Genomic DNA, 26,566 nt, shown 5'->3' on the forward strand with positions numbered 1-26,566 from the left:
AAGATCTTTATGAGGAAAACTACTGAACTTTGATGAATAAAATCAAAGAAGAACTAAATAATGGAGAGATACTCCATATTCATGAATAGGGAGACTCAATATTGTCCAGATGTCAGTTCTTGCCGACCAGATCTGCAGATTCAATGCAATCCCAATGAATATCCCAGCAAGTTATTTTGTATGTATTGACAAACTGACTATAAAGTTTATATGGAGAGGCAAAAGACCTAAAGTTACCAACACAATATTGAAGGAAAAGGTTGGAAGACTGACTCTCCCCAACTTCAAGACTTACTATAACTTCAAGACTTACTATAAAGACTTACTACAGTAATCAGGACAATGTGGTATTGGTGAAATAGATAAACAGATCAATGAAACAGAATATAGAGCCCAGAAATAGACCAGAATAAATACAATAACTGATATTTGACAAAGGAGCACAGGCAATACAGTGGAGCAGACATGGTCTCTTCAGCAAATGGTGCTGGAACAACTGGACATCCACATGTCAAAAAAAAAAAAAAAAAAAAAGGAAAGAAAGAAAATCTAGACACAGACCTTAAAACCTTCACAAAAATTAACTCAAAATGAATCACAGACCTACATGTAGAAATGCAAAACTATAAAATTCCTAGAAGACAACATAGGAGAGAACCTAGATGACCTTGAATACCATATCCACATCACCAGGTTAACTTTAGATACTACACCAACAGCATGATCCATGAAAGAAAGGATTAATAAGTTGGACTTCATTAAAAAGTTCTGCTCTTAAAAAAAAAAAGCCACAAAACAACAACAACAACAAAACTCTGCCAGAAGAATGAGAAGATAAGCCACAGGCGGGAAGAAAGTATCTGCAAAAGACATACCCAATAATGAACTATTATGCAAAATACACAAAAAACTTTTAAAACTCAACAATAAGGAGACAATCTGATTAGAAGATGGGCCAAACACCCCTACAGACACCTCACCAAAGAAGCTAGTAAATAGATAGCAAGTAATCATATGAAAAGATGCTCATCGTGTCATCAGGGAAATGCAGATTAAAACAACAATGGGGATACCAGTAAACACCTATCAGAATGACCAAAATTCGGAATGCTGACAACATCAAATGCTGATGAGGATGTGGAGGAACAAGAACTTTTCATTTAATGCAAACTGGTATAGCAACTTTGGAAAATAGTTTGGTGGTTTTACGTAAAACAAAGAGGCTACCCTAGAGAATCAGAACACCCTGCTTCTATTATTATTTGTTAATATTGTTAATAATTATTAATCCTGATTTTAATAAGAAATAAAATCAAGCTTATGACTCTTTTGCAGTAAAATCATACTTTTTTTTTTAACATGAAAGTTGAGGTTTATATTTCTGGTATCTTAACACATTTAAATATAAGAAATTATTGCCCTCATTGTTATTCTTTTGGGAGTTGTCATTTTTATGGTACTCTCTTGTTCCTATTATCTGATGTTGCTATTATGGCAAAGTTAAAATATTTAGAAAATTGCTCCCTGGTTTTTGGCTTTTTTTTTTTTTTAACTGACAGATCTATCCTTGGTCATGCATCAGTCCACTGATATTCATGCCTGTTTTTCTCTCAAGAATGGACATGAAATATCACCAACTCTCCTTAACTCTCAAGTTAGCTATTTTCAGGCAGCATTTTGTGGTGAGAAGAGAATGCCATTTTAGAATCAGATGATATGAATTCAAGTTTTTATTTGATCATTTGCAAACTCTGGGCAGTAACTTCCTGTCTGAAGCTCAGAGTTCTTTTGTGCAAACCTGAGATCATACTTAGCCTATGTCACAGAATATATGGAATGTAGTGGTATTTAATGACTAGTGACAAAAAAGGATTGAATACTGTAGTCTATGTGAAAAAGTAAAATTCTATGTTATACAAGCCCTTATTTGAAAAATGACTGGAATAATGTGAAATTATTCTAAACTTTCAGGAAGAAAACTATACATAAATAAGTGGGGCCTTGTCATAGAAATGGAGAGAGCCTGCTGGCTGAATTGGATTATGGGGTTGCCTTCCCATGCACACCCACTGTTTTCAGATGATATCAAGGTGGATGCCACTGAGTTGAGAACAAAGGAAGTGGGCAGGGCACAGAGGCTAGAAACTAAAAGAACAGAATCTTGAGGCTTAAAATCTTTGTCCAATGAGATGTTTGGTTGGAGTTACTCATACCTGAAACTGGAATCAAACAATCTCCTGAATTTTTGAAGGATCTATACAGAAAAGAAAAATTACTAGCTTACTTACAAAAGTCTGCTCAACCCCTAAGTAAGTAGTTTCCTAATCTGCACTAACAAGTGGGCTATAAAAGCTATGACACTTCCTCTTCAATGCAAACCTTTGTGGCCATGAAGAATAAAGGGCATTGCAACACTTTCCAGAAAACAGAACCAGGGGTGCCAGATGAGTAAACCAAGAAATGTATTCTACTCTCAATCTTTGCCATTCCCTCCGAGTGGGACTTGATAATTCCTGTGGATGACTGATTGATTTGTGTTTCCTATTTCTCCTCTTGAAATGAAATTTTTTATTTTGGTTAGCCTGCTGCTACTGTGCCATTTAAATTGGATGTATTGGAGGCAGACAACATGTCTTTAGGCTTACTAGGTCCCAATAATATGAAAAGCCACCTCTGACTATGAGGGAGAGGACTATACACCACTCAGAGATCCTAGATTTCAATCTGCATGGAGTAAATGGATGATATTATAAGGTTATCTTTCTGAGGGAGAGACTGACTCTGTTCTATATGCAAACTAAGAATGTCCACAGGTATTCAAGTGGCCAAATCGGCAGGAAAAGTTAAAACTAAGAGAGCTGTATTTTTTTACCTTAGGTTTCTTCCATAGATTTCTTTTCCCTTTGTCTGCTTATGCTTACTGAGTAAAGAAGACAATTACCAAATAGCAAACTAGTATCTTAAAACTTGAAAATAGGTAATTAAGCTGTGCTTAATGGTTTTTCCCCCACTGGTAATTATATTAAGTGGATATTTGTTAATGTTTTTGGCCCACTAGCATTTGAACCCTCTTCCAATGTATGAGAAATAACACATCCTTCAATTATATAAGCTAAAATTGTCAGGTGCCATTTTTCCAACCTGCCTGGCAACTAGGGCATGAGCATATGGCTGACATTCTGCTGATCAGACAGCATTGCCCCAACCTTTGAACCTGAAGCTACTGAATTTGGAGACAAAGAGCAAAAAGGCTTAGTTTTACTGAATCACTGGGCTCCTAAAGAGGCTTGAAAGGCAGAAGAGCCAAACTGTATGTAGGAACCAGATAGTTAAAAAGACACTGAATGTCAGGCTAAAGGCTTTATTTAGTAAGAGCTGGGAATCTACTTAAGCTTTTGGAGAAAGAGTAGTGTCAAGCTCAAGATGATGTTTAAGAAAACTGATACAGGGGAAATGAAGTTACTCTGGAATGGGGAGATCAAGAAGGTAGAGTGAGCAGGTTGGGAGAGTGGGATGATTTCAAAGGTGAACTAATACAGTCCTAAACTATTAAGGTGACAATGAGAATGTGAAGGAAGAAAGAGAACTGAAAACATTTGGGAAGCAAGCATTTTCTTGGCAGAAATTGCCAACTAGTGGCACACATTTGGGCCACATTTGGTCAGCAGGTATGTTTTGTTTGGTTCAATTAATGTTTAATTTTTTCATTTGGGTGCTAACATTTTAAAATTTAAAAGCTTTGATAAAATTCAGTACCGATTTATGATAAAATCTCTTTACCAAAGTGGGTAGAGGGAACATATCTTAATATAATTAAAGCTGTTTATGACAAACCTACAGCCAGCATGGTACTCAATGGTGAAAAAGTGAAAACCTTCCCACTAAAATCTGGAATAAGACAAGGATGCCCATTTTTGCCACTTCTATTCAACACAGTCTTAGAAATCCACAGCAATCAGGCAAGAAAAAGAAATAAAAGGATCCAAAATAGAAAAGAAGAGGTAAAATTGTCACTGTAAGTGGATGACATGATACTATATATAGGAAACCCTAAAAGCACCTCACAGAAACGATTACAGCTGATAAAAGAATTCAGCAAGGTAGCAGGATACATGATTAACATACAAAAAAGTCAGTTGTATTTCTTTACACTAACAATGAATTATCAGGAAAAGAAACTAAAGAAACAACCCCTTTTAAAATTGCATCCAAAACAATAAAATACTTAGGAATAAATCTGACCAAGGAGGTGAAAGACTTACACATGGAGAACTACAAAACAGTTATTAAGGAAATTAAAGATGATTTAAAGAAATGGAAAGATAGCCCATGCTCTTGGATTGGAAGAATCAATATTGTTAAAATGGCCATACTGTCCAAAGCAATCTACAAATTTAATGAGATCCCTATCAAATTATCCAGGACATTTTTTTTTTTTTTTTTTACAAAATTGGAACAAACAATCCTAAAATTTAAACAAAAGACCCAGAATTGCCAAAGCAATATTGAAGAAAAAGAATGAAGCTGGAGGAATAAACCTCCCAGACTTCAGACAATACTACAGAGCTACAGTAATCACAACAGCATGGTATTAGCATAAAAACAGACGTATGGATCAATGGAGCAGAACAGAGAGCCCAGAAGTAAATCCACAGACCTATGGTCAATTAATCTTCCACAAAGGAAGCAAGAATATACAATGGAGAACAGACAGTCTCTTCAGCAAGTGGTGTGGGGAAAACTGGATAGCAGCATGTAAATCAATTAAGTTAGAATACTCCCTCACACCATACACAAAAATAAACTCAAAATGGCTTAAAGAATTAAATATAAGACAAGATACCATAAATCTCCTAGAAGAAAACATAGGCAGAACAATTTCTGACATAAATCTTAGCAAAGTTCTTCCAGGGCAGTCTACCCAGGCAAATAGAAATAAGAGCAAAAATAAACAAATGGGGCCTAATTAAACTTACAAGCTTTTGCACAGCAAAGGAAATCATTAACAAAACAAAATGACAACCTACAGAATGGGAGAAAATATTTGCAAATGATGCAACTAACAAAGGCTTAATCTCCAGAATATATAAACAGCTCATACAACTTAGTAACAAAAAAAACCCAACTCAATCCAAAAAATGGGCAGAAGACCTAAGCAAGCAATTCTCCAATGAAGACATACAAATGGCCAATAGGCACATGAAAAAATGCTCAATATCACTAACTATCAAAGAAATGCAAATGAAAACTATAATGAGGTATCACCTCACACCAGTCAGAGTGGCCATTATTCAAAAGTCCATGAATGATAAATGCTGGAGAGGGTGAGGAGAAAAGGGACCCCTCCTACACTGCTGGTGGGAATGTAGTTTGGTACAGCCATTATGAAAAACAGTATGGAGATGCCTCAAAAAAACAAAAATAGACTTACCAAATGATCCAGCAATCCCAGTTCTGGGTATATATCCAGAGGGAACTCTAATTCGAAAAGATAACATGTACCCCAATGTTCATAGCAGCACTATACACCTTAGCCAAGACATGGAAGCAACCTAAATAATGTCCATCAACAGATGACTGGATAAAGTTGTGGTATATTTATGCAACGGAATACTACTCAGCCATAAAAAAGAATAAAACAATGCCACTTGCAGCAACACGCATGGACCTATAGATCGTCATTCTAAGTGAAATAAGCAAGAGAGAGAAAGAAAAATACCATATGATATTACTCATACATGGAATCTTAAAAAAAAAGGAAAAAGGAAAAAAGGACACTATGAACTATCTATGAAACAGAAACAGACTTGCAGACATACCAAACAATCTTATGGTTTTACTGGAGAAAGGGAGTGGGAAGGGGTAAATTTGGGAGTTTGAGATTTACAAATGTTAGCCACTGTACGTAAAAGTAGATTTTTTAAAAAGTTTCTTCTGTATAGCACAGGGAACTATGTTCCATATCTTGTAATAACCTTCAATGAGAAAATATGAAAATGAATATATGTATGTATATGCATGACTGGGACATTGTGCTGTAGACCAGAAATTGACACATTGTAACTGACTGGACTTCAATTTAAAAAAAAAATGTAGATTTTAAAAAAAAGAAAAAAAAAATTTAAAGGCTTTAAGTAAACATTCACATTTATAGCTTCTCTTAGGGAAAAGAGAAGACTAAATTTGCCAACCCTGGGCTGATATTCAATTTGGCATCAATTAGCTAGGACTGAGTATTCACCATTCCTTTCTGGATTTTGAGCTTTATAATCTGTGGCCAAGATGTTAAACTTCTCTAAAACTCAGCTTTCACATGTATAAAATGATGAAAATAATAACTTCCTTGAAGAATTATCATGAAATCAAAGAAATACGATACCAAGAAGGTGCTCAATAAACGGTAACCATTGTTACTGAACTTGATTTTCAAAACACAGCATATTATAAGAAAATGCAGTGTAACAATGGAGAAACAATACACAGAGTAGTTGGGATTATAAACTCCAGAGCCAGATTATGGATTAAGATCTTAGTTCCATCACTTACCAGCTGTGGACTCTGGGCAAATTGCTTTCAAAGGTGTGTGGGAGGCCCTGATACTGGCAGTGAAAAATAGAGAGCTGTCTTGACACCTGAATCCATGCTTAACCCTCACTTTCTCACGACACCCTTCTCTAACTCCTCAATTAGGTTTTCTTATCTTTTATTGCACTGTGTACTTCACCTTCCTAAGACTTGTCACAGTTTTAATGACAGTTATTCCTATTAATATCTATTTCCCTGAGACTGTGAGTTCTAAGAAAGTAGGGAGCATATCCACCTAACAGCTGCTAACACATCTCATACCCTCAATAAATATTTTTGAATGAATGAGTGAAAAGAAGATGGTCTCTCTAGTAAACTTCTTGGCACTTCTTGTGTAGAATGGTAAAGCCTTGATGTGCTGTACAAGAATGAAATGAGAATATGGAACTGGAAGGCAGAGTACATTAAAGATTATTTAGCTATTGCACTATTTCAGAAAAGACAAAAAAAAAAAAAAAAAAACTGAAAGAGACTCGCTTTAAAATCAGACTGGTTTACTGAACCGGTCAGTTAGTTCAGTTAAATTATACTGGTTGGTAGACCACTGCTCTCTTAGAAAAGTTGTTCTCAACCAGTGTGAAAATAATTTGTTATGATGGATTTACTTTTCTTTATAAATTAGAATGGGTTTCGCAGTTATGACTATAGCATATTCCTGAGTAAGCTTATAACAGTATGTTATCCACATGAACTTTATGTGTCTTGTGTGGGTATCGAAGAGAAAAACACTGCAGAGCAGCACTGCTCCAGGCCAGTGGATTTCTAACTTTTATACCTCTGCAGGGTATGTTGAAACACTCTCAAATATCTCAGGACTTCCATGGGTGGAAGGAGTATAGCGAAATCAAAAAAGAAATTTAGGATTCTTCTCTTGGCTGTAAAATGACTATAACCCAGTGGAAGGACCTCTAGTTTATGGGGAAAGCCTCCGCTCTAGTTGCTTGTAGAGACCTATGTCTTTCTTTTTAAAAATGCTAGCTACTTTACGGAACATTTTGTCTTGGTACCTCAAGAAACTGTATTATGGGACAGAAGCCTGTTCCAATTTCCCATGTGTAGATGTAGGAATTCCTTTGGGATTAGTCTGTATGAGTCAAAGTTAAATCAGTGTACTTCAAATTGTGAAAAACTTTCATATTTATGCAAGTTTTTCTTGTCTCAAGACTTTTAGGATGCTATTTTGCAAATCCAATAAGTCTAGCTACAAGCTAAGAAAGAATGATGATAGTTTACCTGAAGCAAAGTCAAGACTGAAGACTTGGTGTAAAAATTAAAAATTGAGACTCTCTTACACTGTTGGTGGGAATGTAGTTTGGTACAGCCATTATGGAAAACAGTATGGAGATTCCTCAAAAAACTAAAAGTAGACTTGCCCTATGATCCAGCAACCCCACTCCTCGACATATATCTGGAGGGAACTCTAATTCAAAAGGACATTTGCACCCCAATGTTCAAGCAGCACTATACAGAATAGCGAAGACATGGAAGCAACCTCAATGTCCATTGACAGATTACTGGATAAAGAAATTGTGGTATATTTATACAATGGATTACTACTCAGCCATAAAAAATAAAATAATGCCATTTGCAGAAGCATGGATGGACCTGGAGATCGTCATTTTAAGTGAAGTAAGCCAGAAAGAGAAAGACAAATACCATATAATATCACTTACATGTGGAATCTAAAAAAAAAAAAAAAAAAAAAAAAAAAAAAAAGACACTAATGAACTCATCTACAAAACAGAAACAGATTTGCAGACATAGTAAACAATCTTATGGTTACTAGGGGGAAAGGGGATGGGAAGGGATAAATTTGGGAGTTCAAGATTTGTAAATATTAATCACTATATATTAAAATAAAGAAAAATAAAATTTCTTCTGTATAGCACAGGGAACTATATTCAATACCTTATAATAACCTTTAATGAAAAAGAATATGAAAACAAATATATGTGTTTATTTATATGACTGGGATATTATGCTATACACCAGAAATTGACACACTGTAACCAACTATACTTCAATAAAAAAAAGTAAAAAAAAAAAAATTAAAAATTGAGAGATGAATATATAATATTGTGTTTTATCTAAATATACATTTTCAGGCACACCTGAGTTTGAGTTCTAGTTTAACCACTTACTATGTATGTGATTGTGGCCAAGTATATGCAAATAATAATCAGGTGAAGCTTGGACTGAGTGTACTGGTTGTGTTGTTGACTGCCTGGGTTCATATACTAACTCTACTTACTAATATCTGGGTGACCTTGGGCATATTTCCGAACCTCTCTCTGCCTCAATTTCCTCATGTGTTATCTGGGAATAATAAAAGCACTGCCCCATAAGGTTGCTGTGGGCCTGTCAGGTTCTTAGAATCGTGCTTGGCTAATAACAAATACTGAAAATCTTAGCTACAATTATGATCATTAATTTACCCAATTTGATATTCTAACTTCCTGACTTGCTTACATTTCCTGAAATGTTAAACATTTAATTATAGAAAACAAGTAAAACATAAATGTACAAACAAGAACAGCAAAGGATTAGTATAAACATTAAAAGCCATATTTCTATGGGGAAGTACCCTACCAGTAACTCTGTGTTGATCTAGTACAAACTGATATTGCAATAGTAAGTTAGGCAAAACCTGGATAGCCTCTAACTAGCAAATGATTTTGAAGACCACTTTCCAGACATATTAATCGTCCAGCTTCCACCTCTCTGCCTTCCGCTCGGAAAAATAGGAGGAAAAAAAAAGATTTCTGCCTGATATCAGAGCAGGTAGTTCGTTTCTCCTACATCAGGGCTCACTATAGATTTCCTAGCAGGAGGTAATTGACTGTCACAGAATAAAAGCAAAATAAATCCTATTACATACATGATATATATAACCACAGAGGTAGCATAATGATAACTAACCTACTCTGGATATACGTGCAAAGAGGAACACAGTTTGCAACTAGTTTATCACTTCAAATGTTGGGGTGCTATTATTTAAAAGTCAATTCTTACTTTGATTTACAAATTATGTTTTTAGTATTAGTTGTTGAATCTTAAAGGAAAATTCTTCATGAAGAAAATGTATATTGCGTTATTTAAAACCTTATGAAGGACTTGAAATCACCTGTGAAAAGTTTAAAAGGGAGTTCCTTTCCGCGTTTTTCTTATTAGCTTAATTATAAGGGCATCACTCAAACACCAGAGATGGACAATCAACGGTCAGATTCACAGGACTGTGCTCTGCAGACCACGTTCCAAGTGTCCACAGCACAAACCAGCCTTTAGTACTGTCAGCCCTTCCCCTCATTCGGATCTTAAGTTTTCACAGGCTGAGACTCCTGTTTCAAAGTTTTGCTGTTGCTTTTCCCTTTCATCCTTGGTTATTTCTGTCCTCAAAGCCAAATACTAACACCGAGACGAGAGTAAACGAACACAGAGCATCCAACAGGGCTGCCTTGCTTCCCGCCAGTCTGCATCCTCATCCCGATCCCGAGGACTGGGTAATTCAACTTCTCTAGGAAAGCGGTTTCCCGAGCCAGCGCCTGTGGAGCTTCTTAAACAACCAATCAACTGAACTTCTCGGTTCAGCTGGCGCTCCGGGGGTCTCGGCCCCAGCTCAGTCCCCGAGAGCGGAGTGTACCTGGAGTTCGGTCTCCCCTGCCAGCCCTCCAACCACCGACTTTCCGAAATGCGAGATGTACACAGAACACTAACTACAGACAGTCTCACCTCCATCTTCCTCCTCCAGGGAGTTCATGCAGGGGAAGTAGCCGGCCAGCGCCTCGAAGGAGGCGGAGAGGCTGCTCCGGCTCTGGGAGCGCTGCATGGAGCGCCCCGCGGCGCCGGCGCCCCCCAAGCCCTGGCGGCCCATCTTGGACGAAGACCCGCTCTTCCCGCGGTACAAGATACGAGGCGTCTTGGCGGCTGGGGCGCGGCGACAGCAGCGCTTTGGGGGCCGGGAAGGTGCTGCGGGACTCTGGGGGTACTGGCCCCCGCCTCCCTGACCCGGTCCGGACCAGACGTGGCTTTCCTGGCGGCCGGGACTTCCACTTTTTCGGGGAGGGGATCCAGGCGGTGGCGAGCAGGGACGCGGCTGCTGGCGGTGAAAATCCGGGGTCTCGCCAGGAGGGAGCCGAGGTTCCGAGAGGCTGTGGCTGCGAGTCGGTCTTGCCGCCCTCCCTTCGCGGGGAGATGCCGCTGATGCCGAGGCCCCCGCCAATCAGCTGCCGGAGGGGGAGGCGGCGGCGGCTGCAGCACCTCGGTGGGCTGGCCGCTCCTGAGCGCGCACCTCAGGTTCTGGGCACCTCTGACCCGGGAGTAGCTCCTGCAGTTTCTCCTTCCTCCCCTCGCATGGGTAACACCAGAGAATGATCATTAATTAGATGCAATACGTTAGGCATCGCAGGTGGATTCTATTATCAGGCAAACTGTTGGTAGTCACTTTCTCTTTCTTTAGTTTCCCTTAAAATTTGTTAACGCCCTTAAAGCATCAAAAGAAAATATTGAAATTTTCTCCAAGTCATAAAATAAAGGTTCCCAAATTTTTAAACAGGTTCCACGAGAGCCTAGAATTAAAGCTTTCTCTTTTACCTTCTTTCTTTGTTAGATAAAAAGTCAACATAGGGTAAAAAGGTTAAAAAAAAAAATCAAGAGCCTGAGAAAGCACCAACACTAAAAAAAAGTACTCTGATGTTTATCCATTTGGCTTTAATTTTAGGACTTTTTAATGCATTCTTTCACCAAATTAATCTGTTACCTATTGTTGAGAATGACAATAGGCAGGCTTTAGCATCTAAATAAAAGGTAACATTCTTTTAATGTAAATTTGGAAGCAACACATACTAGAAACAAAACAGTTTATATGTGAAATAACGTCACATTCTACAAACTGCAAATCTCTATCCCAGAACATAAAGCAATTGCAATTCCATTTTAGCAGGAGTCAGAAGACTGTCCTACTTTTCATATCCTTAGACAAGCCACCTGACCTCCCAGTCTCCCTACCTGGGGCGGGGGGGTAGTGCGGGGGAAGGTAGGGTACAATGATGGCAGTCTTAACCATGTCACAGCTTGCTTGTTGGCTATGTGAGAGGACTTCAGAAGTGTTTTGTAAAATGTAAATTATACAATCTAAAATGGTTCTTTCATATGATAAATATTTCCTGAGTAGTATACGAGTTCTTTGCTTGATGTACTGGGAGATACACTCATTCAGTTAATATGAATTGAGCTCCTAGTGTACGCCAGGTACCTTTGTAAACACTTAGGACACACAGTGATCAAAGCAGATAAACATTCCTGCTTTCACGAAGCTTACATTCTATTAGTGGGAGAGACAGACACAATAAATCAGTAAATTATACAGTGTTAAAAGGGGGATGGAAATGTCAAAAAATAAAGTTAAGGGGTATGGGACAGACTGCAATTAAAAAACGGCTATCAGGATGGGCATCACTGACAAGATAATATTTGAACAGAGGTTTGAAGAAGTGGAGGAAATAAGCCATTCAGATATGCGAGGAAGAGAGTTAGTTTGAGGCCCTCCAGGGCAAAGGGCCTCAAATGTGCTGTCCTGGTGTGTCTGTGGAACAGCAGAGGCCAGGGTAGCGGAAGTGAAGTGAGTAGGAAGGAAAGGAGGTCAGAGAGACAAGAAGCAGAGAAGGAGACAGATCAGACAGGGCCTTCTAGGTATGTTAACACTTGGCTGTAGCACATCACAATTGAGAAAGTATCCCCCCCCCCACCAAAAAAAAAAAAAAGCACTCAACTAACAGTCCTCTCAAAGCTTTCTAAAAATCAGGACACTTCCAGTGCAAATACGAATGCTATTACATAATAACTTTTGGTTGCTTAGACTTAGGATCATCCAGGTTTCTTGGTTCTGTTTTTCTGATAGGCTTTTGTCCTTTTCCATTAATCCGACAACTCTCTCTTAGTACAATTTCCTATTTATTATTTGCCTCCCTAAAATACCAGCATTTCAATACAACACTGATAAAATCAAGAACTCCATGGGCACTTTTTCATAACACTGTTTTTATTCAGAAAGTAGGAACTTTTTCATTAAATGAAATTTTCACTAGAAGAATAAAGAGAATCATAAAATTTTGAAAAATGGAAGGACTACTGAAAGTCACCTAAATTTTTTTTAACTGAGGGCCCCAAATCTTTAGTGAGTATGAAAATAACTTATTAGGTTTTGATCAGCATTCTGAAAAATAAAATGAAATAAAAAATCAAAGTGTAGTCTGTGTAGTTACTGTTATCAATTGCAGTACTGTTTCATGAATATCTATGCATCTGTGTTGTGTGTGTGTTCACATGTGTGCACTGAGTTGTGACCAAAAAGAAAATATCAAGGAAGAAGGACTAAGTAGGAAAATCCTAGAAAAATTAATTGGCCAACGGTAGAAAAGTTTTTTTTGGCATCCAGGGACATCATAATGACGAAAGCCACTTTGGAAGGGAATTATCTTGGGTTTCTACTAATGACTGCATGGGGACAGAGAATCTAAGAACTGGATCAGTAGTCATACCATGTTCCTTGGGTCCTGCCGTCTCTATGTTAATAACCTGGCTTTATGCACCAAGAGGTTAGTCTGGAATAGCCTTGCGGCATCTATTTCTTCATAAGCATCACTTATGTCTTCCAGTTGCAGAACAAAGTTGTCCTGGGAAGCTTTTTGGTAATTTTTCCTATAGTTTGGATCTTAGAGATATCGGTAAGTTATAGCAGAATGGCACAAAGAGAAATAGGAAGTACTAGAGAAGAAAATCACCTTATTTCAGGGAAGAAAGCTTCAAGGAAAAAGAGTAAGAACAGATATCAGAGAGACAACCTATAGTAACGGCCAGAGACCTCTAGTCTTGAATGAGAACTTGTGGAGTATACTGAACTTACTGAGGAAATTTACAATTCTACTGTTCTGGGTCCTATGCTACACTATTTTTCTATGTATAATAAATCTTATATAAATAATATTTCTGGCTTATGTGGTTTTTTTAAAAAAGTTGATGTATTATTCCTTATCCAATTCTGATAAATGTATTACCAACCCCAAAGGAATTTAAAAATTTATATAAAAAATAAACTACTGATAAAAGATTGGAAATGTCATTTCCTCCATACCAGAATGTACATTCAAAAGGCTTTGAATATAGTTATCAAATGATGGGCCACTATATAGTTTCCTTATACAAAGCTAAGTGTAATTCCAGAATCATTATAATCCAGTATTCAAATTGTTTCTATAACTTCCTTGCTCATCCAAAAATAATCAGAGAAAAAGTGAGTCACAAACATATGTAATTAATTGCTTTCTAAAAGCAAATTATGGCCTTGAAAAGGTTCTACCATTAAATATAAAATCATATTTTTGAAGAAAAGATATATAGACTTATTAATACAGCTTGCATATAATATAGCATTCTATTTGATGAATATAAAGCACATCACACCAATTATGCCACTTCATTCTTACATCAATCCTCAGAGTGTCATCATTATTTCTTCTTTATAGATAAGCTAATAAAGACAATAATATTAGATGACTTGCTTAATTAGAAAGTGGCAGAGCAAAAGTTAAATTCAGATTTTCTGATTTCTGGTGCAGTGCCCTGTACACTATATGACAGGTGTCTCATACCATATACATAGACATGGATGAAACATACACAAAGCAGAGATGAGAGATATAATATGAACTGTATACTACATTATTTGGTTCATGATAAAATAAATGTTGAAAAAATGTATTTAAATAGCCATAATGTTTATTCTAACTATACACCAATGTTAAATCTATGTTTGCCCTTTTAATCAAAACGTATCAATATTACACAGCCATATATGTATTTCAGTTCATCAGTTCTAACAGGGCTAGAAAGTTACATATAATTTATGTATAGTTTTTGTAATAGTTTCTCCAAAAAAATCATCAAAAATTTAAAATACGTTAAATGATATTTATTCCTGAAGTTGAGGCTAGGTCATTTAAGCAAATGCATAAAAAGATTATTATGTGAAGTAGTTACATAGTGTCTAGACCAAGGATTAGTTCAACTGGGAACACAGTTGTGCCTTGGCAGCCTTCCCCTTTGCGGTGCTAGAAATGATGTTGGTGATGATGATGAGAATGCAAACTACTAATAAAGGGAAGGCAGGAGGAAGTAAGTCCCCCGGGAAACAGTGGGAAAAGCAAGCAGTAAGGCCCAGAAGTGGGTATGCTAACAAGAAATAGAAAAAGGACTCTTACTGTTACTCTGGTCACTATTTAGTGTTTCTAGTCAACCCAGAAATGGTTGGTTGCTAGAAGAGACAGGAATTGCTCAGGATAGGTTATAGAGCCATGCTGGAGAGTAAACTACCTTCTTTTTTCTTGATACACATTTGCTCTTGGTGATACCAGAATTCATCTCAGTCTTCACAATTGATGCCAATTTACCTTTGCCACTTTGGACCATTCCCCTATACAGCAAATAACTTTTATAAATAGAAATACTTATGGATTTATTTTGGTTTGTTTTATTCAAAACCAACTCTCAGAGTCCTTATATAAATATATATATGTAATATATATATAGCTATAAAAATATCTTTGCATTTAAGTCCTGAGAGATAAAATCCACATAGTCAAGAATTTTTATACTGACTTCAAATTGCTAAAAGTATTTAACAGACTTGGGAAATTACCCTTGACTTGAATATGAAATCCAAAATATACAATCTTTTCTCCCATCCCAAGCCTCATGTCAATATGACACAAGTAAATTGTAAGCTTTTGTGATTTCAGTTTTCAGAAGTATTTTTGATGTTTACCCAGTAGATTTCAAAGGTCAATAGCAGATGTTATACTTCAGCAACTGGTCAAACCAAAACTTTCACAAAGGTTGATGAAGTCAAAGATGTTTAGGGTATGAAAAGATAAAAAAGAAAGATGAAAGGATTAGCATTTTCACACTTTCTGAAATGATATTTTTTATAATATTTTGCTTTGATCTTATAATAGAAAATGTCCATGGAAGTAAACTAGTTTATTGATTAGGCTAAAAAATTGTGATAAAATTTGGCTGAGGAACGAAGGGAAAAAACTCTAGAGGTCAAAGTCATGAGTCTTAGAAGCAGAATTGCTAGACAATACAGGGAAAGAACAAATGTTTGAGTTCTAATATTAATTATGGCCCTTTATGTAAAATAATAATGATGGTGATAACAGCTATTGTTATGCTGTTCATAACACATTGGCTCATTTAATCTTCACAAACACTCCATAAGGTAGCCAGTCTCATTATTCTCACAGACAAGAAGAGTGATGCATATTCATTCAATAAATGCAATATGTTGAGTGTCTGGGAGCATTCTAGTCACTAGGAATACAGTATTAAACAAAAACAGACAGAGATCTCTACTCTCATGGAGTTCACTCTCCAGGGTGAATAAGCGAACACTTACATCCCACTTACTAGATGCCAGGCCTTTTACTAAACAGTTTTACATACCAGCACATCAACTCATTTACTAAACACAGCCTGATGAGAGAGATGTTATTATTAATATCTTTATCTTATAGACGAGGCACATTGAGGGTAGGTCTCCTGCCAAGGTCACATAGGTTAAGAAATGAAACCAGGATTTAAGCCCATGAAGTTTGATGCACAGTATTATTTGTCCAGTGCCAATGAATCCAGGCCTTCTGACGGTATAATCCATACTTTTAACTGCTAAGTGACACTGCTTAAGAGAACCCATTAATATCAGCAGTTAGGAAGAACTGTTTTTCTATCTGTCACAAGGAACTTTCAGCATGGTAGTTGTTTTATTACATGACATGTCTATGAAAATCTTCCTTTAGCTATCAGCAGGAATCCAAAACTCTAGCTAAATGTCCTCAAAGAAGTTTTAGGAGTCAGTGTACAGGTATGACTTCAGACAGAATCACAAGAACTCAAGCCTCCAGAGAAAATAGGAAATACACATTCATGAGATTTCTAATTTACTGGTATTTGGTCCATCCTTGAAAGTTTATTTCCCCAAATGAAATGGAGTCAATCATTAAGCCAAACATTTTGGATAAATAGCAAAATTTAGAAAAGGAATGTTCATACCTTGTATAAAAGTTTTAAAACAATCATGTGAAATACGATTTTCAAATAAAAATAAAAATATTCATAAAAAAGAAAACGTTTTACTTCACTGATAAGATTAAGCATATTCTGATGATAAGTTAAAGATCAAAGGCAGAGAAGAAAGAGAAATTTGTTTAGAACCAGGCAAAAGAGGTGTATGAAATACCATTATGTTTCAATCATTCAGATAGGTTTCTTTCTAATGAATGATGGCCTTCACACTGTGTTTCCTTATTCATTCTGATACTTACTGAGCACCATACCTCAGGCCCTTCCCTAGGATCTTTGGGTAAAACACACACAAAAGATGGGTTTGGCTCTTAAGAAGCCGAGTCTGGTGGTAGGGAATAAGGAGGATAGCAGACAAGGAAGCAAATCAATGTAATACAGTGGAATAAATAGTGTATTTGTCATAGCTTCTAGGCACTCTGGTGACATAAAATAGGGAGTGACCAACTCTACTTAGATGGGCCAAAGAAGACCTTACAGAAGAAGAGATACCCTGAGCTGCATCTTGAAGGCTGTTTGGTAAGCAGAAAATAGGGGTGAATGAAACTGAAAACTGAAGTCGCTCTCCCTGACCATAATAACTATACTGTATGTGCCTCTTTGGGATCCCAGGAAATGGGTATGTGTTAGGGCTCCTTATGAGAGCCTCTCTTTTTCCAGTCCCTTAGAATAGTTGTTGTGGCAAGGATGGTTTCCAAGTCTGAGAAACTTCCTGCTCCAGTGTTCTCTTCCACTATTTCAACCAATGCTCTGGCTTTGTGATAAATTTATACTGGCTTCATGGTAACATTCTCAAACATTTGAGAGAAAAGAAGAAACATTTCTTCTACTGTAATTCCCATGGGACCCTAAATGAACATGACCCAGCAACTTCTCCTATCATTAGGAGATCAACAGCATCAAGATTAACATTCTGCACAAATATGTAGCAACTTTATGTACGTTTCAGGTACCAGTGCCAACAATGACACAGTATTTACACAAAGTATATGCATTTAAACTGCTGTATTCATTCAATATTAATTTATTCATTCCCTATTCCTTTACTCACCACTCATTCATTCCTTACACCACAGCGTGATGGGAATAATATCAGGGATGCATGGAAAATAGAGGGATTCTCCTGATCACAATTAGGTCTAATTCCTCCTTGTTCATAGTCCTTCTTTTTCTTTACCGGCTAAAGCTTCATATATTCACTTCAACATACGTAGGAGAAAAGACTTCTCCTGATTACCATTTTCTTTAACTGAATCACATGTTCGTTATATATAAATGCTTATACATTGTTGAAACTGCTTGATACCATATGGACGTAAAAATAGAAAATTTTAAAATGTTCACAGAAATTTGGCTTCATTATCCAGTTGACTTTTAAACTGTGGGCACCTTATTATTTTTCATTTTATGTCAAGGCATAAAATTTATAAAAAAGTTATTTAAAGTTGTTAAAAATCAAAGGCAGTAGAGAATAATGATGATTCTGTCAAAACATTAAAAAAAATCACAGGATTTTAAATAGTATATTGCCAAAAAAAAAAATTACCCATGAAAAATATTCATGTTCTACAGATCCAGGTCAAACATCATCTAGATTGGGCATAAGTGAACTCCTGCCTGAAGGTAGTTCTATTCGTAGCTCAGTACGTTTGATAAACAGTCAAGACTGTGCAAAGCAGCCAACTCAAACCGAACTGCGCAACTCATCACCAGCTGATTCCCACTTAAGGCAGTCAGTTAAAGATGCCTTTAAGTAAGTGTTTGTCTCGTTGATATGAAACTTCATAAAAGGAAGTAACAATACAGATTAAACATGTTTCTCTCCTAAAATTCAATTCAAAATGGTTCTACCTAATATACTTTATTTACACTCCCACAATAAGGTGAGAAGCTCAGATCTAACAAGACCGAGGACTACTTCCCAGAGGAAACAGTCTCAGAAAGAGGTACATTCGGGGTGTCACACAGAAACTGTCTAAGAAATATAAGTAATGATAAAGAGGCAAATCAATATGTGTTCTAGTTAAGGGAAATTCTATAATGCTTCTCCTTGACCACTGCTTTATAACTTGGATTCTTCTTGACAACTCCCTCTGCAACTCAACCTAATGGAGCAGCATTTCAAATCCCAAGCTCTTTTCCCGTATCTGACACCAAATTGTGAAAAGATATCTGGGGAGGAGCCAGAAGTCTTGATGCATGAGTTACAGCCCAAGAAATAATCAAATATGAAAAAAAATATTTAATTTGGCAATATCATTCAAAAAGTTTTTCCAAAAATGTTTATTTAGTCCAGCCACCATTCACCAGCATTTGGGCACAGAAAAACTGTGGTGTAGAATTTGATTCCTTTATTTTCTGTTCTGCATTATTTTTTTGTGACTATCTGGCATTGATCTAACATCTAGAAAAAAGTCATTGTTTCATAATTCACTGTTACAAGCTATCAATTTCATTTCAAACAATACTGTATTTCACACTATGAAGGCAGCATCTTACAGGTTCCCTGGGCAAGGCAAAAATAAAAACTTTATATCTTCATGAATTTTTCATTGTATCTGAATAAACACTGAAAGATACTTTAAGGACAGTGATCTTAAAACATGTAATATGTAGCAATTACATAAATCACATTTAAGGTAACTGCAATTTAAAACAATATAAAAATTTTGGCACTATTTCTAATTTCTTTATTACAAATGATTCATTTTTACTCTCAACTTCAGATTATGGGTTAAGATCAGCTGATGAAGGGTAAGTTCTCTGCCTCCTATAGGCACTTAGCAGGTGCTTGTCATAGAACCCTGGCACTCGGAAGTAAATACAAAGTCATAGCATGAGGGGAACAGCCACTTGTCCACCTTTTAAGACACAGTTTGCCCCCGTCCCGTGCAGAACCAGAGCTCCACTCACTCCTCACTCTTCGATCTGAGTCCCACACCTCTACCCATAGTCTTGTCCCAACTTTACTCTCAGCCTTACATTAATTACTACTCTGATTACCCAGGACTTATCAAACCATCGTGTCTCCTTCGCTTCCATCTCTCTGTGGATGAACTTCTGACATAAACAATGGGAGAGAAATGTGCCCCTATAATTGAAGTTCTTTGCTTCCACACAATAAGGTATTCCTTTTAATACAAGTTTTTGGGAATGAGAAAGATCATATTTTTTTCCATAGTGGATTCCATTAAGACAAATGTAAAACAACTTTGGAGACTAACTCTATGAGAATCTACAATCAACATGTGTTTCTTACTATAATGATCACAGTAACTATAAGAAAAATTCTTCAAATTATGTTTTCTATAATGTTCCGTGTGTGTGTCAGTTTAAATTTTTTTTAAAAATTAATGCCAATGAAGCAATTATTGACAGTTGTGTCAACAATATTATAAGAATCCCTATAAAAACTTTTCTGGCTCCTATAACAGGCATTTCCCGTGATTTAGTTTTTCCCATTTTTTTTTTACTTATTATGTCTGTCACTGCATAATACTTTGTTTTATACAATGACTTTCTCTCAAGGATTTTTTAAAAATTTATACATCCATCTCTAAAACATATCTATGTAAACTGTCAGTACTAGTCCCCATTTCTTATGTGCTGAAGTATAAGATAAAAAGTTACACATCCATTAGTAGTTGGATCTGGTGAAGCCTAGACAGTTAAACGTGGGTTTAAAACCTTTTTACATTTCTGTACATTGAATAATTGTTTACAAAACTATATGTAAAGGGTCAATGAATATATATTCTCATCAAAAGGTAATCTATTGAAAAAGTTTAACAAAGACAACTGATTGTTAGCCTAGTAGAACTAACTGACCATTCAACCATTCATCATTAAACAATATTAAATATTTATTGAATGCCACCATGTCCATGCAAAAGTGCTAGGTAGTAGAAGTAGCAGACACTATCATTTACGAATTAACTCGTCATTGATTAAACCTATTACTTTCACTCATTGTTATTTGAACAGATAAGTATAGAAAAGCTAACAGATCAATTAATGCTATGTAATGAAAAATAAAGAGATTATAATGGACCAGAATGTATCTGGAACACGTGTATGCAGTGCAAAGGCATTCAAGATAGGCGCACCGAAGCAAAACCAAGACAGCCTAAGTGCTCCTGTTTTGACCATAATAATGCCACACTTTCAAGACCACAGGACATTAATTTTTTTTAATTGTAGGATTATCACCTTCTAAAATACAATTGTGGAAAAGCACAGTACTCAACAGGAAAGCAGAACTAAAGGGGAAATCTAAAAAATAAATTACTTTGGTTACCATGCATACACACACAATTTATGAGATTATAGAGGCACAAAATGACTCAGAAAGAATAAACCAACAGAAATATAAGTTGAAGACAAATCTGCTCTTTAGAAGGTCCAAAGTGACTACCATGTTGTCACATCCAGTGGGACTTTCAAGACCTCATCTTACTGGCTCTCTGAGCAACATTCTACAGAGATGACCATTCTTTCAATCTGAAAGCATTATCTTGAGTTCCATCACATCCTGTCCTTATACTTATCCTCCCATTTCTCTGGCATCTCCTCATCAATCCTGGTGGGCTGACTTCACCTCTTCTATCAATTTTGTACCTTTAACATCTTTACCATTTGTACCTGGGCCCCCTTCTCTCATTACACTTTCCCTCTAGATGATCAATTCCGTTTCCAGTTTTAAAACCCTCATGCATTCACTCAAACTTATTTTTGAGTGCAGACCTCTCATTTGCATTTCGGAGCTGATAACCATCTACTTGACATCACCACTAGAATATCTCACAGACCTCTCAAACTCTACTCTGGATTTCTTTCCCCCAGAAATCTGCCCCTTTTCTTACCTCCCTCTCTTAATAAATGACATCATCAGCCAATTAGTTGCTCAAACCAGAAATCTGGACATCCTCTTGTATTCCTTACTTTCCCGTACAGTATGGTTATCATGCATACACACTAATTATTAAATTATAGAGGCACAAAATGACTCAGAAAGAATAAACCAAGAGATGAGATGCCTCCTGTCATCCAAATCATCGTCAAATTCTATTGATTCTACCTCTAAATAGATCTCATAACTATCAACTTCTCTAATCCTATTTCAAGCCACTTTCACTTTTACCCTCAAGACATTATTCATAAAGCAGCCAGGATTATCTTTTAAAAATATATGTTGGGTCATGTCATTACCCTCCTAGAAACACTTCAATATCTTCTTACTGCAATTACATAAAATACAAACACACAGCATGACCTCGAAGGGCCTGCGTGTCTCTAACTTTATCACAAACCACACTCTTCACCGATCACCAGGCTGAAACAACACTGGTACGTCCCTCCTACAGGCTAAATTCTGCCCCGTGGTCTTTTCTCATGACTGACTTCTCATTTCTTAGGACTCAGCCTGAAACGCCTCTCCAGGCCATCCAGTCGAGACTAGGAGGGCGTTTTCATCCGCTCGCGTGACACCCTTTTCTTTTTCTTCATAACGTTATCCCAAAGGCAAATTTATAAATGTATTTGTTTATATTTCATTCTCTCCCTACTCAACTGAATCTTCTAACAAAACAAAGATTATCTGCTTTATTCCCTACTGCACACTCTCCCTAACCAGTACCTAATACGTAGGAGACATGTGAGACTGTTAAGTTAATATAATAAAACAGAATTTTGCTGTGAGCCTCCAGTTTTAAAACCTAGCTCTTCATTTTAAGTAGCATAATGTCAAACATCCAGAGGAAGGATTCCTTGTTCTAAAGCCTCTAATGGAAGTTTTCTTTCAACAGACATGTGATTGCAAAGTCAATTTACTCCAGATCCAAAGAATGTTTATGTCATAGCTGCTTTTTGTCCACATATAAGACAGCTCCTTAACAAGTTATTTAAAATATTGCTACGTACTGCTTCAAGTTGTATCAATTGTCACTGGCCTTGAAAGGTCAATTGTAGTGAAAGGAGTATAACTTGGAGAGGAGAAGAAAGCAGGAAGCAGCCTGCCACCGTGCGGAGTCAGATGGGAAGGCCTGTGTGCTGCATTCCCACGGGCAAATGCGGGTATTCTGAATTTTATGACGATTCCCATGATATTAAAGAAAAAAAAGAGGTATGTGTACATGGGGATCAGGAGAGGAATAAATCCTTTGCAAAAATACCTTTTTCAGTTTAAAAGAACCCCCTTTAATTTTCCTCCAGAGCACTCTCACTCAAAGTATAGAACCTTCATTCCAAGCAAAGGCTCTGTGAAATTCCAAGGTACAGTGGAGGTGACAGATACAATTTAATGTTTGATGCAGTGCAGGATTTATACCTGCACACTCTTCTTTGAAAACGTCCAGTGATGGAGAACTACAGTTTTAATTACTAAATAATTATTTTTACTAAACTCAAAATGACTTAAATTATATAAGACAGGACACCATAAAACTCCTAGAAGAGAACATAGACAAAACATTCCTTGATATAAACTGTAGCAATGTTTTCCTAAGTCACTCTCCCAAGGCAATAGAAATAATAGCAAATATAAACAAATGGGTCCTAATCTAACTTATAAGCTTTTGCACAGCAAAGGCAACCATAAACAAAACGAAAAGACAACCTATATACTGGGAGAAAATATTTGCAAATGATGAGACTGACAAGGGCTTAATTTCCAGAATATATAAACAGCTCATATAACTCAATAACAAAAAAACAAACAACCTAATCAAAAAATGGGCAGAAGACATAAACAGATATTTCTCCAAAGACACACAGATGGCCAACAGGCACATGAAAAGATGCTCAACATTGCTAATTATAATTATCAGAGAAACGCAAATCAAGACTACACACCAGTCAGAATGGCCATCAATAAAAAGTCCACAAATGATGAATGCTGGAGAGGGTGTGGAGAAAAGGGAACCCTCTTACACTGTTGGTGAGAATGTAATTTGGGGCAATGTTCTATGGAGGACAGTATGGAGGCTCCTTAAATAACTAAAAATAGAGTTACCATATGATCCAGCAATCCTACTCCTGGGCATACATACAAAGAAAACTCTAATTCGAAAAGGCACCTGCACCCCAATGTTTGTGTAGCACTATTTATAATAGCCAAGACGTGGAAGCAACCTAAATGTCCACTGGCAGATGAATGGATAAAGAAGGTGGGGTAAATATATATACACAATGGAATACTACTCAGCCACAGAAAAGAATGAAATAATGCCCTTTGTAGCGACATGGATGGACCTAGAGATTATCAGAGTAAGTGAAGCAAATTGGACAAAGACAAATATATAACTTATATGTGGAATCTAAAAAATGATACAAATGAACTTATTTACAAAATGGAAACAGACTCACAGACACAGAAAACAAACTAGGGTTACCAAAGGGGAAAGGGGTTGGGGGAGGAATAGATTAGGAGTTTGGGATTAGTAGATACAAAGTACTATATAAAATAAACAAGGTCTGACTGTATAGCACAGGGAACTATAGTCAATAGCTTGTAATAACCTATAATGAAAAAGAATATGAAAATTATATATATATAACTGAATCACTATGCTATACACCAGAAACTAACACATTACAAATCAACTATATGTCAATAAAAATAAATAAATAATAACGATTATTTTTACTGTGATGTCAAAAACAGCCTCCAGAAAGTGGTTCTAGTGGTGCCTTCTGTAATATTTAAAAGACAGTTACTACTTTCTTCCATAGACTTCTGTTTTCCTAATCTGGTCTCTCTCCCTCTGTCTTTTTCTCTTTGTGCCTCTACCTATACTAAACATTTTCAGGTAATTTGCACTTTTAGTCTTCCTGGTATTATATTTAGATTTCTTTACCACTTCTCTTCATAGTTGTCTGCATCTTTCTCTGTCTGAAGCTCAGAAATTCCAAATCATCAGCTCCAGGTTCTCCCTCTTACAAGACCTCAACTCTTGAAGCACTGCTACCTTCGGGTTGGCTTTAAGATTAAAATGAACTGGTGCAATGAATTCATCTTTCAGAGATATTTTCATTTTCAAACAATATCCTTAACTAACTGGTGAAATTTCAGGCACTGTTAAAGGTGATTTTTAAAAATACCTAGGCAAAATTAGCAGGAGCTGGTACATTTTCTCACATATAAACTAGGCTCTCCTAAGATTCTTCTCTAGGCTTGCTGGTCCTGTGTACTTGCTGTATTTTATAGCTTTTCTCCTTCCTCTAAAACTCAACACAAATTTGCTAAAAAGGCCAAATAATTCTCTCTCTCTTTTTTTTTTTAAATCAGGTGTTCTAGAGGTGGAGGTTGAAGGGTTGAGGCCAGTTTTTCAGACAGGCATTTGTATGTTAAAGAACCATCTGTGCGTATATATTTAATTATTCAAACTTCATTAACTATCCAAGAAATTTAATACCAGCCTCTGTGAAACACTCTGGGGCAGAGGGAGGACCCCACACACAGATGTTACACATGAACATAATACCATTATGTCAGACAAAACAGGTTCTTGACTAAATGAAGCCTGGCAAAGCGGACATCTAAGTGGATTAATTCCACCATCAGAAGATAAGTTTAACATGTAGTTTGCATTACTCTGTGACTCTGATGTGAACATCACAAAGATTATTAGAATGTCAGATGTATTTACAAAAGTTCAGAAATTTCCCCTAACATTGTACATGTATACAGATTCACGACATAGGATACTGTATAGTACACTTATTTATATTTTAGTGTAAGTCCATATGTGAATAACTGCTCACAGATTTTACTGTATTCAAGTGGCCAGATGGATTCTGGATAAATGTATGTTCCAAAATCATTTCACTGGGTTTCATCTAGCGTTTTCCTGTGGGTGGAGTGGAAGGCTGAGGGTCTTGCTGCGCCGACTACTTCTGCCGTGCTGACTGCGGAACAGCTCTGCACACGTGGGACGTCTCAGTTTAAAACATTCACACTGTTGGTTGTCTCTTCCCTTACTCAGTGAGAAGTAGCTACAGCCATTCTCCATATAAATCACCAAAGCAAAAGCATGAAGTCTGAACTGAATGCTTCAGAAGCAGCTTCTAATGGACGAACTGTTTCAATAATTTCACTTAGTCTTGTAATTAAAACACAAAGTACAGCTTCTCGTTGCATGAAAAATAATTTTCAAAACTTACGTTGAAAATTCAGTTGCTTTTGCGTGGTCCTAAGTTGCTTGCTTAACTTAGAACCCTTTTGATCATTTAAAATAGGTCTCTGTACTTGGGTCATAATATATTTATCAGACATGATATAAATAACTTTAAGAAATTTACTATTTAAAAATCCCCTTCACACAATCTTTTCTAATATAATTCTTTTTTGAATATAATGATAGCCATATCTTACATAATGAAATTTTTTGGCATTAAAAATTGCAGGTAACTTTCTAATCTCAAAATTAATTTGTTTCTGGTAAAAGAACTGGATAATTCTATTAAAGGTGTTACTATTATAAATGTTTTGTAGCTTCTAGGCCTGATAAATCATTTTATATTTGAGAGACTGGGAAAAATGACAATATCTTTAAGATCTGAAAACATCTTGAGAAGGTACCAGTATTTCTGTCTATAAGAACAGCTTTACATGAAGGCATTCAGTTAGTTATACTTCTAAATATTTGGGAAAGATACTTCTCAATCTCCAGTACTTCCAGGTTATGGAAGTCTTAAGGTGTAGACACTATCCTTTACATTTCATCCCATCCTTGTTCCTAGTAAATTGAAGAAAATGTATTGTGATTCACATCTCTTATATATAATACCACTTCATAGGTGTTACGGCTGAATTGTGTTCCTTCAAAACTCCTGTGTTGAAGTCCCAACC

At 36.5% G+C, this 26,566-nt stretch overlaps 1 protein-coding gene across 28 annotated transcripts in view; it reads right to left on the reverse strand.

Moving 5' to 3' along the window:
• Positions 1 to 26,566, reverse strand: part of RIMS2 (regulating synaptic membrane exocytosis 2) — a 489,839-nt gene that overhangs the window by 15,974 nt on the left and 447,299 nt on the right. Inside the window, exon 1 of one of the 28 annotated variants that reach the window (XM_006189067.3) lies at positions 10,315 to 11,161. The exons of the other annotated variants lie outside the window; for them this stretch is intronic. Within the exon in view, the coding sequence (XP_006189129.1) occupies positions 10,315 to 10,456 (142 nt within the window). The 5' untranslated portion in view covers positions 10,457 to 11,161. Of the gene's footprint in view, positions 1 to 10,314; positions 11,162 to 26,566 lie in introns of those variants that run through there. 28 annotated transcript variants of the gene reach the window in all.

Source organism: Camelus ferus, chromosome 25, assembly GCF_009834535.1.
Source record: "Camelus ferus isolate YT-003-E chromosome 25, BCGSAC_Cfer_1.0, whole genome shotgun sequence".
Taxonomy (NCBI): domain Eukaryota; kingdom Metazoa; phylum Chordata; class Mammalia; order Artiodactyla; family Camelidae; genus Camelus; species Camelus ferus.